Below are 15,087 nucleotides of genomic sequence, written 5' to 3'. Positions count from 1 at the left end.
CGATTGAACAGTGGACACATAAAAACATACTCTGTCATTTTGTTCAGAACATCATTCAAACTGCAAAGTGTTAACTTATATTTTTGTACAGTAGCAATAAAACACAACATTGTGCTTTTTTTAAATACACACACTAAAAAAAAATGGTTCTTCAGCGGTTCTTCAGTGGTTCTTTGCGGTGGTTAAGGTGCTATATAGCACCACTACCATTTAAAGAACCTGTTAAGCCCAGTTCGGTTCTTCAGCGGTTCTTTAGCGGTTCTTTGGGGTGGTTAAGGTGCTATATAGCACCATTACCATACAAAAAAACCTGTTAAGCACCTACAGTTATTTATATTAAAGGTTCTCTCTCTCTAGTCTCTTAGTTTAGTTGGTGATAGGATTAGAAAAACGACATTAAAATATAGTGATTTTCCTGAATACAAGGCCCGCCTATATATATAATTCCAGGGCCCCCACACAAGACTTTTTGACCACAGAAAAAATAAATAAAACAACAACAACAAATTGTGTGGATGTGAAGTCAGATATATAGCCTACCGAAATTATGTCACAAACTTCAATAAAAAGCTATATTCATATATTAACTGCTTTTTGTTATTTGTGTAGGCCTAGTCAAAATAGCCTAAACAAATGAGTGACGAGAGAAGTTATGTTTAAAAACGTGTTTAAATTTATACTTACAAAATTTGAAAATGTGTCAAGAACTTGTTGTTGAATTCTGTCATTTTGAAAGTAAAAAAAAAATCATATTAAATAAATAATAAAAACGTACGCGCCGATTAGTGTGCACTGTGCATGTCAGGTGCACGTGAGCGAGCGAGAGCGCGAGCGCCACATTCCTCAAAGAAAATTCTAGAACAACTGCGTCGTTGGACCGCGTTGGACCGTTGGACTCGACTCAACCAAAGCCAGGACGAACAGACTTCAAAAAGAGAAGATATTTTTTTCGAGGTGAGTGTCATAGCACATATTGCGACAGGAATATACTATTAACGTCAGGGGGAACTTTTTATTGTATTTTGCAAATATTTGACCATGTTTTGTGACGTTAATGCTAAGGTTAGCTGACTGTGGAGCCTGACCAACCGTGTTGGCTAATAAAACGTTAAATGCAGGTTGATTTTTTTGCCCAATAAACAAAGCGAATAGTATCCCATTGACGTAAGTTTTAACCAAACACACTGAAACGCCTGGTCTGGCCTGGTCTAATCGACAAAGCTCGAGCATTAACGTTACACACAGAGAAACGTGTAGGAGTGTAACTTAGGTGAAACGGTTGGGGGTATTTGTTGTTTCACGAACACTGAAGTGTAAGTAAGTGTAACGGGGTCGTTATTTTCTTGACTATCTTTAGATATAACGTTATAACACACCCGTGTAATATCTTTATAATATTGGTGGTCTAACGGCTGACAGTTTGTTCCCCCAGTGGCGGGCTTTCGTTACTTTAGCAGCTACCTGTAGTGTCTCGCCTGCTAGTGTCTAGACTAGTACCCTTAGGGTACTCAAATTTAACTAGCCTAATAGATATCACCATGCAACTTTCCTAGTTGATTGTTTACATTAAGACAATATTATTTTGTATTACAGGTTTTCTAAAATGTTATGTTTACATATGCAAATGGTATTTTGTATCTAATCAAAATATCCACTAATTTGCATATTATATTTCATTTCAAGAACTGAAACACTGGATTAAGCCAGGTTGAAAATTATTATTTTATTTTGTTGACATATTAGACTAGAATGTTTTTACACAGGGAATTTCAGGTATCTCTTTTTATTACTTCATAAATCATAATATGGTCAACATGCACAAAATAATTAAATAATGAATGTTTGTCATCACTGGGCTGCAGATAGGTCTATAGGCTTACATTCATCCTAGTGTTGTAATTTGTTTTGTTATTTTCTCCCTTTCTTCAGGTTATGACAGACTTCAAATGTTGGACTTCTGTCCAAGTTTGCCAGTGGTTGAGAGATATTGACTTGGGGGAATTCTGTGAAACTTTTGTGGGTGAGCTTCAAGTATTCTGAGATCGATGCACCAGTGCCCTAACTGCCATGTAAGAACAGTCTCTTACAACAAATACCTCAAACACCTGCAGTATTTCCATGAGAATGAGCCACATTTCTCTGTTGTATGTGGACACAATGGCTGCCAAAAAAGGTACAAAAGAGTGAGTTCTTTACGTGTCCATGTTTTTCGGACTCATAAAATCTCGAGAGACGCAGAGGATTCTGAGAACAATCAGGAGATTCCAGGCACCTCAACTACTTCTAACGATTTCGAGGAGACTTTTGATTCTGAAGAACCAAATATCTCTTTTTCAGAAAAAATATGTGGATTCAGATCACTAATTGAGAGACATTTCGCATTGTTTTGTTTAAAACTTCAAGAAAAGCACATCCTCCCCCAAACTGTTCGGCATACTATAACTCGTGAAGTGAAAATACTCATTGAACTTTTTAATGAACAGTCTAGGGACCTTCTACACTTCTGTCTAGAAGAAACAAATATCAATATTGACAATCATTCAAACTTGAAGTCCTTGGTTGAAGACAACCTCTTTGGGAAGTGTTTTGATGTTGTTGTGTCAGACTATCAGTTTGAGAGATACTGTATTAGCGAGTTTGGGTTAATTGAACCAGTCGAGTATTTACTCGGATATGACTCAACAGGAAGAAAAGAGACTTTCCAGTATATTCCCATTTTGGAAGTTTTAAAAAATATTCTGAAAAGAGATGATGTTTTTCATTATGTTGTGGAAAACCCAGTTTTTGATGGAGAAACACTTAAAGACTTCACAGATGGATTAATTTTTCAGCAGCATCCCTTTTTTGATGGTTCTGAGACACAGCTGAGGCTCCAGTTATATACTGATGAATTTGAAATTGTAAATTGTTTAGGATCCAAAAGGCAAATCCACAAAATTTTAAGTGTCTACTTTGTTCTTGGAAATATTCCTCTGAAGTATCGTTCCAGTCTTCAAAATATACATGTGGCTGTACTTGTCAGAAACCGATTGCTTCAGAAGTATGGTTATGAGCAAATTTTGCATCCTCTTCTTCGTGACCTTTGTGAACTTCAGTGCCGTGGTGTATCAGTTGACATTGAAGACCAGTCCTGCGTTTTCAAAGGCTCCGTGATTTCCATTTGTGCTGACAATTTATCAGCCCATTCCTTGGCTGGCTTCAATACTTGCTTTAGTCAAGGACGGATCTGTCGTTTCTGTCTGTGCCATCACCGTGACATTGGTACCAAAACTGAGGAAAGTGAGTGTATTCTCCGGACTCCTGACACACACCGTAGACATTTACAAGTGTCAGATGGTAAATCCTTGTATGGTGTTACTGGACGCTGCCCTTTTGATAAACTGCCTCATTTTGAGGTTACTGAATCCTTTCCGCCTGACTTGATGCATGATATTCTTGAAGGGGTCATCCCACAGGTTCTGAAATTAGTCTTGCTGAAGCTTACCCGTGAAAGGCTGGTAACACTGGAACAGTTTAATGAACAGCTACAACAGTTCCCCTTTGGACAAAATGATATCACTCACAGGCCTGTTTTGCTGAAGCCATCTGCTCTGCTGCAAGGTGTCATCCCAGGAAAAGCTGTTGAAAAACTAACCCTTTTCCGACTCTTACCTTTTTTGATTGGAAGCTTCATCCCTCAGGAAAACACTTACTGGGCTCTCTATTTGCTATTTAGATCTATATGTGACATAGTACTGGCACCTGTGATCAAAACAAGTTGGCTGAGTCCATTATCTGCTCTCATCGCAGAATTTCTGAAGAGTTTTCAGAAGCTTTTCCCTGACAACTTCACTCCAAAGATTCACTTTCTGGTTCACTATCCTCGATTAATCAAACAGCACGGTCCACTGAGAGCACATTGGTGTCTCAGGTATGAGGCCAAACACCTGTACTTTAAGCGCCTTTCATCGATTGTAAACAATTACCAGAATATTGCAAAGACTCTGGCAAAGCGCTATCAAATGCGCCAGTGTTGGGAAGCACAATCAACTGGACACCATGGCTCGGAAGATGTCCCGTACTCTTTAATAGAGATAAGTTTGAATGCACTACCCGCTCAGCTTAGAGAGATTATTGCAGAGGACACTGCTGAACTGAGTGAGACACTCTGGAAAACCAAACAAGTGATATATGACAGAGTCAAATACACCACTGGAGACTTCTTGATCCTTGACCTTGTGCATGCTGAGGAAATCCCAGTTTTTTTGAAAGTTTTACATATTGTCAAGTACCACAGTCAGTGGAAATTGTGTGGAAGACTCTACAAAACTTGGTGCTTCTCTGAGCATCTGCATGCCTACGGTGTCCAGTCGACAACTCAGTGGGTGGCCATTACACCTGGGGAGGAAACTGACTTCCATGCCCTTGACGCATACACGGATCAAGAAGACAACCTGTTCATCACACTGCTTCATCGGCCTGTGAGATATACTAAGTTATTTGCAACTTCAAATTGATTTAAGTTTAGGCTAATGATTTGTTTGATTTCATTGATGAACAGAATCGGAACCTTGGTGTTAGCGATGCAATGTGCCAGTCAAGCTTTAATTTGTAATTAACCAGTACCACTCAACCTATTTTACCAATGCTCTCCTGAAAGGAGATTAGCATTTGCTAAGCTACAACATCATTAATTTAGCTCTGACTACTGCAATTGATCAACAGAATACAAATTTATCACAAGATTTTGTCACTCCCTGGAATGTAGCTTTGCCAATCACAATACAAGGTCTAATTGATAAATTCATAATAATGCTTGCTATTTGTTGAACCCCTCCTTCTTAATTAAATGCTTTCTCGTTTCCAGAACATGAGATAGATGGAGCCACTCTTGCTATTATCTCAGAGAGGATGTCTGAGAGGCTCATTCCGGTCATTCGCAAGCAGAGTCTGTTTCTGGCCCAGTTGGATATACTTAAAAGCACACCAATGTCCAGGTAATCAGAACATTATCCCATATGCCAAAACACAGCACTGTGCCCACTCTGTTACATTGTAGTTCACCAGTGTTTTACTAACTGCTAATTTGATTCTATTTTTTGATGGCCAAGTCTCTTATTGAGTTTCCCTTTTCTTCCTCCAATTTTTTCTCTGTAGAGAGAACCCTCCAAGAAACAATGATAACTCCAGCCAAGCACAGTCCGGTCCAGATACCTCTTTAGTGATTCCAACAGTGCTGAGGATGGCCATAGACAGAAGAGATTCTGATCTGAAGAGTGCAAGCAAAACAAAACTACGAAATCTATTGATCCAGACTCTTTTTGACCACCTCAGTAAGAAAACAATGTAAGTTGCTGCTACTTGTGCCTTTCTAGCTTGATTAATGCTTGATTAATTGCACTGCAACCAATACAATACATCCAATACATGATTCTTGCCAGACGTACATAACCAAGAATCATACGTAACAAGGGTCATGTAACTACGGTTGGGTACCGAAAACGCGGTGCCAATAGGGAACCGGTTCCGACATAAACGGTAGTAACGAGACCGAACAAGAACGAAAAATTTCAGTGTCTGACTTTTTTTTTTTTTTTATACCGAGTAGGTACTGGTATCGGATAAAACCGAAACGATACCCAACCCTATTTGTATGGTGGTCCAGTCGTGCATAGACAACATTTAGTGTGAAACATACAAACGCTATTTGTGTAAATTTTGACCTGAAATTTCGTTAAAGCCCCTATTCTGTGTTATTGTGGGTATTGGAAGGCATTCATTTTGTGTATGGGTGGTTTGAGATATTTCCCGGGAAACTGAAATTTATTACATATCATTTTTAGTTAACAAGTTTTGACTTGTCTGGCTCCTGAACAGTTAAATTAATAATTTTTTGGGGGGCAGCTATTGTTACAGCCTTATTAAAAGACTGCTATACATGTGTGTAACGTCTGGCTGGTAGTTGAAGGCACAAGATGAAGATGAGGGTTAAACGCAATTTTTACTGATCAAACTCAGGCAGGACAGACACAACCACAACTAACATTAACGAGAATCAACAAGGGACTGACAGAACAGGGAGTATAAATTCACAGTATGAAATGAGGGAACTAACCAGACACAAGTGGAGGAAGATGAACTAATCAGCGACTAACGAGAACATGTGCAGAGTCAGACTAGACAGAACATAATTGTGACAATGTGCCACTACCCTTAGAATTTTCAGTGTGTAGTTGCTATGGCTAGTATAGTTACTAACACCAGTATGCTTTTCTCTTTCAGGTACCCAACTCATCTTCAGTACATTGAACTTCTGTCAAAAGTAACAATGGACCACCCATTCCTTAGGGAAAGTATTGGGTCTGGATATGTAAGTTTTCAATTGTATTATTAATGTTATTCAAAATGAATTCATAGTTTTACAAATTAATAATAATTAGAAATTAATTATTGGGGATACCACTTTCTAACCAAGTAGGTCCATCTGGTATTTTATTCCATGGCAGTAAAACGTTTTATGCGGAAGAAGGCTCTGTATTTATATGATGCGTTAAAATTCTAAAAAGTTTTTACATCTATAAGTTAGGGCTGGGTACCGAGTTCGATATTTAGGTACCGACCGACTTGCCTCGATACTATCGCGCTAAATATTGTTGTATATACTAAACTCGCGCACATACTCTGAGACGCGAGCACACAAGCACAAACTCTCTGCGCACATACTCATATGAGACACACACACACACAATATACCCTAAAGATGTGGAAAAGTCGATCAAAAGTGTGGCTACATTTCTCCAGTCCAGGCTCGATGCCAACAGCGCGATGCAGTATTTGCGGTAAAATAATTGTTGCAAAGGCCGGTACCACGACAGATATGATGAAGACTTTGACAGTGCACTATGAAACACAAGTTAAAAAACTTTGTAATAATGCGGTTCATGGATTCACGTCTGTATGCACCACTTCTGGTATTTTGCAGGTTACTCAACACGGTAAATTGCAATCGAGGATTTTTTTAAATCGAGTACTCGAAATTAATCGAGGAATCGTTACAGCCCTAGTATGCATGTACCCAAAATGTAGATGGTCAAAAAGTGTATACATCATAAACTTGCTATATAGGTTCTGCAATGTGACTGACTGTTAGCATGAAGTAAATGTTTCATTAAAAACTACAATCTCTTTCCCCCCTTTTTCAAGGATTCCCTGCTTGAATCACTGAGAAATAAGTTTAAGAAGGAAAGGCAGCCGCTTGTTGCCAACAATGAAATACAGCGAATGAAAGAGAGATGGGCAGGAAGGAAGCGACCTCTTCAGACAGCTGAAGCTAATTCAAGTACCACGGTAAAAATCTCAAATTTGCCAATAAACTTTGCAAAATTGTAAAATTGCAATTTCTGCAATAATCCATGGACATCAGAGACATCTTCTTTCCTATTGGTTGTTGTTCGCGAAAATCCATCTCATTTGCATAAAGTTGAAATTTTTCAATTCTGTCGCCAACGGTCACTGTCGCTCGTGCCGCCAGAAGTCGCCACCAGTGTCGCTGCTGGCGGTGTGAACGGGGCTCGAGACAGCTCTCAGATTGACATTCATAGGGATGTACCGATCCAATACCAAAAATTTTGGCCTTAAAAAACCCTGATAAATGTAATTTTCCAAAATGGGAAGCTCATAGTATAATCAGATGTGTCTTATGTTCTACTGAAGTAATGGTTGCAAACTGTACTTTGTATCAAACGTTACGAGCTTTGTGTAATTTGCCCAGTTAAATGCATAACTTTAATATGAATCCCTTACCTTTTGATACTGATTTTACTGTGAGCTTCCTATTTTGGAAAAGGACATGTATCATGATTTATGCCCCATTGGATTTAAGTATGGTTAGAGGATGTATCTCAATGTATCTCAATACTAAAGCGATCACTACAAGTCAATGTCATGCCAAACAATGGTTAAATGGACCTGGGTTCATAAAATGCTAACCTGTCCTTTAAGGTTCCGACGAGTTGATTGGCCACTATAAATATGGTGGGATAACAACTAAGACCACACAGTTTTTTTTTTTTTTGTAGTTATAAATTAGTCTATGCAGAATGACCATTAGGCCTTTTCTCCTCATAGTTTAAAAGTTGCTGGTCCCAATGTTGTAGTTTATTGAGAGCCCCCATTTGTAACAATTGAACTACCCCAATAGGTTGATGCAGGAGAAGACGAACGAAGCATCAGGGAACATCTGAGAGTAATTAAGGAGGAAACAGAGAAGCTTCGACCAAACATAGAGCTTCTCAAAGAAAAAATGGTGCTGATAAAATGCTACCAGAGAAATTTTGTGTCCAATCACAGCACAGAGGAGACTATCTCTGAGTTCCCGTGTTTCAGACTGGCCAAAATGGTAAGTACAGTAGTGTATTAATTGCCTTCTTATTTAATTGTAAATATTTAATTGAGTTATGACTATATTTCAATGTCTTTTCTACTTTGCCTTCATCTTAACATAAGCTCCTTTGGGATCTGAGAGACCATACCAAAGTTGATGTGGACCAACAAATTCTCTCACAGCTCTCTGTAATGGCACCTCGAGTCCTTCAAGTTTCACGGAGTCCCCTGAAGGAGACGTTTAGGCGTGTGATTGATGACTGTGAAGATGGCAGACTGAAAAAAGGTAATTAAATCTGCACTGCTTAGATTTTCAGTGTACCACTGATAGGGCTGTAACGATACACCAAACATCCCGTCCCGCCCTGGTCTGTCCCTCCAGTCCCGCCCTGGTCTTATGGAGCGTCTGGTAGCCGCTCCGTAGGGAGGGGGTAATGTCACATGCCTGTCCTGTCTTGTGCTGCACATGGGTGTTTTGTTATTTTGAGCCATGTGCTCGGGTCATTGTCGGATCCCTCCCCCTTGTTATCTGATTATTGTTTGAGTTCATCCACCTGTTCCCTTCTGATTAGTTCCCTTTATAAGTCCCCTCTTGTTTGCAGTCTGTGTCGGTACATTGTCTAATGTTTCCCGTTTCCCGTGATCTTCCAGTAAGTGTCATGTTCTGTTTTTGTTTTGTATTTATTAGTTATGTTTTCCCCCTCGTGGGTTTTGTTTTGTGTTTGTTTTCTTTTGTAAATAAATATAATTTCTCCTGCACTTGAGTCCTCGCACCTTTTTGCATTGCACCAGTCGTGACATAACGTACCGACCAACATTGAGGACTCAGCGGAGAGGAGCATTCGATTGGGTCAGTTTTAAGGCGATGGTGGAGGGTCTCATTCGCCATCGGGAGAGAATTGCCAGGGAGGTGGTCCCGAGTCCGGTGGTCCTGAGTCCGGTGGTCCCAGTTCCGGTGGTCCCGAAACGGAGGAGGAGAAGGAAGACTCCCTCCGTGACTGTTCCGGTGGTCCCTGTTCCGGTGGTCCCGAAACGGAGGAGGAGAAGGAAGACTCCCTCCGTGACTGTCTCCGTGGACCTTGTTCCGGTGGTCCCGAGTCTGGTGGTCTTGAGTCCGGTGGTCCGGAGACGGAGGAGGAGGAGAAACCCCTACACAACAACTTGTCCGGTGGCTCCTAAACCAGAGACCATCCCGGAGGTGACTGCCATCCCTAATGCGCCGCCCAGGCGTCCTGCTCTGCCCGCGCCGCCCAGGCGCCCTGCTCTGCTGGCCCCACCCAAGCTGCTCGCCCTGCCGGCGCAACCACAGCGATCTGGCACATCTGCCGATCCAGAGACTGTTCAGGTCACGTCTGCCGAGCCAGTGTTTCCAGACAAGATAGCCGCCGCCGAGTCTGTGTCCCTTGACAAGATGGCCGCCGTCGAGCCTGTGTCTGTTCCTGAGCCTGAGCCGTTGTCTGTTCCTGAGCCGTTGTCTGTTCCTGAGCCGGTGTCTGATCCTGAGCCAGTGTCTGTTACTGTTCCTGAGCCAGTGTCTGTTCCTGAGCCTGTTCCTGTTCCTGAGCCGGTACCTGTTCCTGTTCCTGTTCCTGAGCCATGCCTCCTGAAGGGTCGTTTCCGCCCTGGCCGCCCGAGGGAAAGTCTCCGCCCTGGCCGCCCGAGGGAAAGTCTCCGCCCTGGCCGCCCGAGGGACTGTTGTCTCCGCTCTGGCCGCCCGATGGACTGACATTTCTGCTCTGGTCTGTCCCGCCCTGGTCTGTCCCTCCCATCCCGCCCTGGTCTTATGGAGTGTCTGGTATCAATCAAACTCCTGAGCAGTGAATCAATCAAACTTATTATAAATAATGTTATGTCATTTTTTTTTTTTACTCTTACACAATGTTTGCTGCTTCAATCCAGATGAGTATTGAAAAGTATTTTCTGCGACTGAAAAAGGATGTGTTGAGGATGAATAGCTCCCACAACTCACACCCCCCACTCTGTCGCGATTCTGCCTTCTCACACCGCGACACAGGTTCGTGGATCTGGGTGTCGCGATTTCGGTTTCATATCGCATATCGTTACAGCCCTAACCACTGACTGACACCTTATCTGCCTGAGATCATACCTTCCTGCATGTATCTGTCTTGCGTAATAGTAATGACTAATTACTAGTTAAGGGTAATTAAGAGTAGTACTAATTACTGTCTTAGTAAAGAATGTTTAAAAAACAAAGAAAACCTATTGGGTAAAAGCATCCACCATGTTATGTTAACCTGATGATGTTCTTTTGTTTAAAGGCCTACAGTTGGAAGCAGCTATTCTGCTCTTGCCTGCACTGTTTAAGGAGGACTCGGGGTTGCTGTTTGAAGTTGAGGTGAGCCATGAACGGTTAACTACAGTGTGTGAAGCACAATCTAATCAAAGCACTACACTTATTGCTCATTTTGTTGTGCAAATGATTTCAATGCAAACATTAGTTTTTTGTTTGCTGGTCTACACAAATTATGCCATCAAAGTGAAGAGAAAATTACATTCATTTTCAGTTAATGGCCAAAAGTATTTGAGCAGTTGTATGACAGGAGTTAAAATTAATTATAAAACGGATAGTTTCGGTCCTTGATTCTGATTGGTTGGGCCGCGTTCGAAGCCGTTGCAAATTACTCAACAAACAACACCTGTGACCGCATTACATTAGTGTTACTGCGCAACTGCTGTTTGTTACGGTCTTTGTTGCTTGTTGATTGGCAACATCTGGAACTACTTTGCTTTTCTGAGGAATAAATGTGATATAATGTTATTTTTTGTTGCTGGTGTTTATTTTATGAATAAAATAAATATTAAAATGAATATTTTTATGGAGTAACCGTTTTATAAAAGCAATAAGTCCCGTGAAGCCGTGTTTTACAGTGAATTTAGAACAGCTAAGGGGTTTTTAGGCACTCCGCCCCTTAGCTGTTCTAAATTCACTGTAAAACACGGCTTCAAGGGGCTTATTGCTTTAAATATTTTTAAGGTTTGCCTTTCAAATAAATATGAGAAGATGGTTAATGCTATTATCCCCTCTCCCCCAGGGCCATGCCCAGACCTGCCCTCCTGACACCCCAACACCTAAAATGGTGCTTAAAGGCTGCAGGGAGGGTCATCCCATGCAGTATGGCCACATTGCGATCATGTTGGATGGCCAGTCAATTACAGAAGAGAGTGAGGACATCTCGATGGCACTGGGCCTCGTCCTTTGTGTGTATTTTCTGTTTGGGATCCAATATCCTAAAGGACTGAAAAAGACAATGACCTTTTTGGAGTGCGTTGTTTTAAAAATGAAGGATACAGCCGGACTTCCTGTCACGATTAAAAGGGTGTACAACTCAATCTGTGCATAGACAGGAGTTTCTCTTTCTGGGCCTCTTCCAGTTCCAATTTCTATTTTTTAGGGTGTACAACTCAATCTGTGCATAGACAGGAGTTTCTCTTTCTGGGCCTCTTCCAGTTCCAATTTCAATTTTTTAGGGTGTACAACTCAATCTGTGCATAGACAGGAGTTTCTCTTTCTGGGCCTCTTCCAGTTCCAATTTCTATTTTTTAGGGTGTACAACTCAATCTGTGCATAGACAGGAGTTTCTCTCTCTCTTTTTCTCTTTCTTGGCCTCTTCCAGTTCCAATTTCTATTTTTTAGGGTGTACAACTCAATCTGTGCATAGACAGGAGTTTCTCTTTCTGGGCCTCTTCCAGTTCCAATTTCTATTTTTTAGGGTGTACAACTCAATCTGTGCATAGACAGGAGTTTCTCTTTCTGGGCCTCTTCCAGTTCCAATTTCTATTTTTTAGGGTGTACAACTCAATCTGTGCATAGACAGGAGTTTCTCTTTCTGGGCCTCTTCCAGTTCCAATTTCTATTTTTTAGGGTATACAACTCAATCTGTGCATAGACAGGAGTTTCTCTTTCTTGGCCTCTTCCAGTTCCAATTTCTATTTTTTAGGGTATACAACTCAATCTGTGCATAGACAGGAGTTTCTCTTTCTTGGCCTCTTCCAGTTCCAATTTCTATTTTTTAGGGTATACAACTCAATCTGTGCATAGACAGGAGTTTTTCTCTCTCTTTTTCTCTTTCTTGGCCTCTTCCAGTTCCAAATTCTATTTTTTAGGGTGTACAACTCAATCTGTGCATAGACAGGAGTTTCTCTTTCTGGGCCTCTTCCAGTTCCAATTTCTATTTTTTAGGGTATACAACTCAATCTGTGCATAGACAGGAGTTTCTCTTTCTGGGCCTCTTCCAGTTCCAATTTCTATTTTTTAGGGTGTACAACTCAATCTGTGCAAAGACAGGAGTTTCTCTTTCTGGGCCTCTTCCAGTTCCAATTTCTATTTTTTAGGGTATACAACTCAATCTGTGCATAGACAGGAGTTTCTCTTTCTGGGCCTCTTCCAGTTCCAATTTCTATTTTTTAGGGTATACAACTCAATCTGTGCATAGACAGGAGTTTCTCTCTTTTTCTCTTTCTTGGCCTCTTCCAGTTCCAATTTCTATTTTTTAGGGTATACAACTCAGTTAGCAAGTGTTGTTAATGTTTTTATTTGCAACTGAAAGAAATGAATTAAACTGTTTTGAAAGTGTAATGTGTAATGTATTTTGTTTCTCAGTAAGCTTTTAGTACAGGATTTTGAATCTTTTAAGCTACGATTTGGTAAGAAATTAATTATCCATCTTGTAAGTGTCATTTAGAAGCATATTGACTCATCAATTGTAGTATCTGGCATGATAATGGGCCCTACTACCTCAAATGTAAAAAATAAATAAACTTAAATGGTTCTATATAGCACCATCTGACAAATGTGCTATAAAGCTTCTTAAGTGCCATATAGTACCAAAAGAGGTTCCCCTATTATTACGAGCCAAAGAACCACTGTTGGGTACTGTTGAGCACCATTTTTTGTTGAAGCAATTATAAACAACCAAGGTGCTATATGGCACCTCTTTTGGTTCTATATAGCACCATTTGACAAAGGTGCTGTATAGCACCTTTAAAGATAGGTGCTATATGGCACTTAAAGTGGTTCCCCTATGATTACGAGCCAATGAACCACTTTTAGTGCTATTTAGCACCATTTTTGTTTAGAGTGCATTCAAGCAATCCGCCCCGAAAATGAAACTAAAATGCTCACGGCTGCACAGGCATTCATAATGGTGCGCGTCCTCAGCGAGGAACGAGCAGAACAGAGTCAACGTTTCTTAGGTCATTCCTCCTTCCATAGGAATTTATTGAAAACGCTCGCTCTGCTCCGCACCATTATCAATGTCCGTGCGGACGAACATATTTTACTTTCGTTTTTAAGTTAGCGATTAAAAAGCCCCCAGCAGTGTCACACGTCAGTTAACCGGTGGTAAAATATTCTCACCGTCACATACCTAGTATATTTTTATATAGATATAATAGGCCTACCTGATTTTGAACACAAGAGGGCAGTATAGCACTATGTTTGACTTTATTTATTTATTGTTTAGACTAAACAACCATTCTGGCAGTTTTTAAACTTAAACTTCATTCTTAAATTGAAAAAAAAGAATAAAATGAGTTAAGTTCTGATATTTGTATACTTTCATATAGTAATAAATGGTGTATAATTACATTTTTAGAATATATGAGCCTTTTAGTGGTTCCTTTTTTGACATTACTTTAATCCCTCGCCATAGCAAGACCGTTTGAGATATTTATTATCCGTTCACAATTTAGCATCATTAATATATTTTTATCATGTTGAAAAAGTTTGGTGGGAATAAAATAACCACTTAGATAAAGGTGGCTAAAAATTCAGAGGCTGATTTTGCAAAAAAATCCACATTCAGACCAAAATATCTGACTTCCTGATGGTCAGAGCTAATGACTTTAAATTAGAAAGTTGTCCGGGTCGATGAGATCAATATTTGAACTGAGTTTTTTTTTACTGTATTTAAAACTAACCCCCCCCCACTTTTGTCAAAAGCATGTTGAAAGTGATACACTTCCTGCTGCCAGTTGGTGGCGCTATACCTTTGAATCACAATAGTTACATCCATCTGATCGGCCTCTTACCACGAACACACTGCTGAAGTTTCATCAAGATCAGTTAATGTGTGCAGAAGTTATAACACTTCGTGTTTCTCTTTTCTCGCCATAAATTCGTGTCCTCGCCATGGCCAAACCGTTTGAGATATCAAAAATCCGTCCGCAATTTAGCATCCTCAATGTCTTGACTTCATGCACACTGAGTTTGGTGGCGATTTAATTAATTCTCTAGAAGAAGTGTTTCAAATTCCACAGCAAGCGTTCTCCAAACAACCCATAATTGCCGACTTCCTGTTGGGCTGGCGTAAAACTTAGAGCACGAAAGTTGTTCGGCCCGATGAGATCTATATGTGTACCGAGTTTCATATCATTACATGCAAGTGTGTTTGATTTATGGACAAGTGTTCGAATCCCGTTCCAGGGGGCGCTGTTGAGCCCCCCTGCCACGCCCGGGTACCAGCTTCAGCCCGGCCCTGATGGCCGCAGGTTCTGACCTGTGTGCAAAGTTTCAAGAGTTTTCGAGAACGTTAAAGGCCCCAAAAGCCCCTGAAACCTTGAAAAACAGGAATTTTAAACAAATCTCACTCAAAAGACAAATCCCCCCACCCCTCACACACACAGAGACGCAGAGGCAGAGAGAGAGAGGGAGAGAATTCTCAAAAAAATCACATTCAAACCAAAATATCTCACTTCCTGTTGGTC

The 15,087-nt window shown here is 40.6% G+C and overlaps 1 protein-coding gene across 2 annotated transcripts; it reads left to right on the top strand.

Moving 5' to 3' along the window:
* The first annotated feature begins 898 nt into the window (after positions 1-898).
* Positions 899-8,828, top strand: LOC307156299 (sterile alpha motif domain-containing protein 3-like). Of its 2 annotated transcripts, XM_079867593.1 has the most exons (8): positions 899-954; positions 1,930-2,020; positions 4,847-4,976; positions 5,137-5,325; positions 6,262-6,349; positions 7,183-7,326; positions 8,180-8,377; positions 8,485-8,828. In XM_079867593.1, the coding sequence occupies exons 2-8, from the start codon at positions 1,933-1,935 to the stop codon at positions 8,653-8,655; spliced, it is 1,008 nt and encodes a 335-aa protein (XP_079723719.1). In that variant the 5' UTR covers positions 899-954; positions 1,930-1,932; the 3' UTR covers positions 8,656-8,828. The 2 variants fall into 2 exon arrangements, with proteins under 2 accessions (XP_079723719.1, XP_079723720.1); XM_079867594.1 differs by lacking the exons at positions 899-954; positions 1,930-2,020 and adding an exon at positions 4,191-4,460.
* Positions 8,829-15,087: the final 6,259 nt, after the last annotated feature.

Source organism: Squalius cephalus, assembly GCF_949319135.1.
Source record: "Squalius cephalus genome assembly, chromosome: 3".
NCBI classification, from domain to species: Eukaryota; Metazoa; Chordata; class Actinopteri; order Cypriniformes; family Leuciscidae; genus Squalius; species Squalius cephalus.
Note: the sequence above shows the minus strand (reverse complement) of the source record. Positions and strands in the feature narration are given on the sequence as shown.

Coding starts and splice junctions, on each gene's coding strand:
- LOC307156299 (XM_079867593.1), top strand. CDS start 1,933: ATGACAGACTTCAAATGTTGGACTTCTGTCCAAGTTTGCCAGTGGTTG. Junction 2,021..4,846: donor ATTCTGTGAAACTTTTGTGG/GTGAGCTTCAAG, acceptor TCTCGTTTCCAG/AACATGAGATAGATGGAGCC. Junction 5,326..6,261: donor CACCTCAGTAAGAAAACAAT/GTAAGTTGCTGC, acceptor TTTCTCTTTCAG/GTACCCAACTCATCTTCAGT.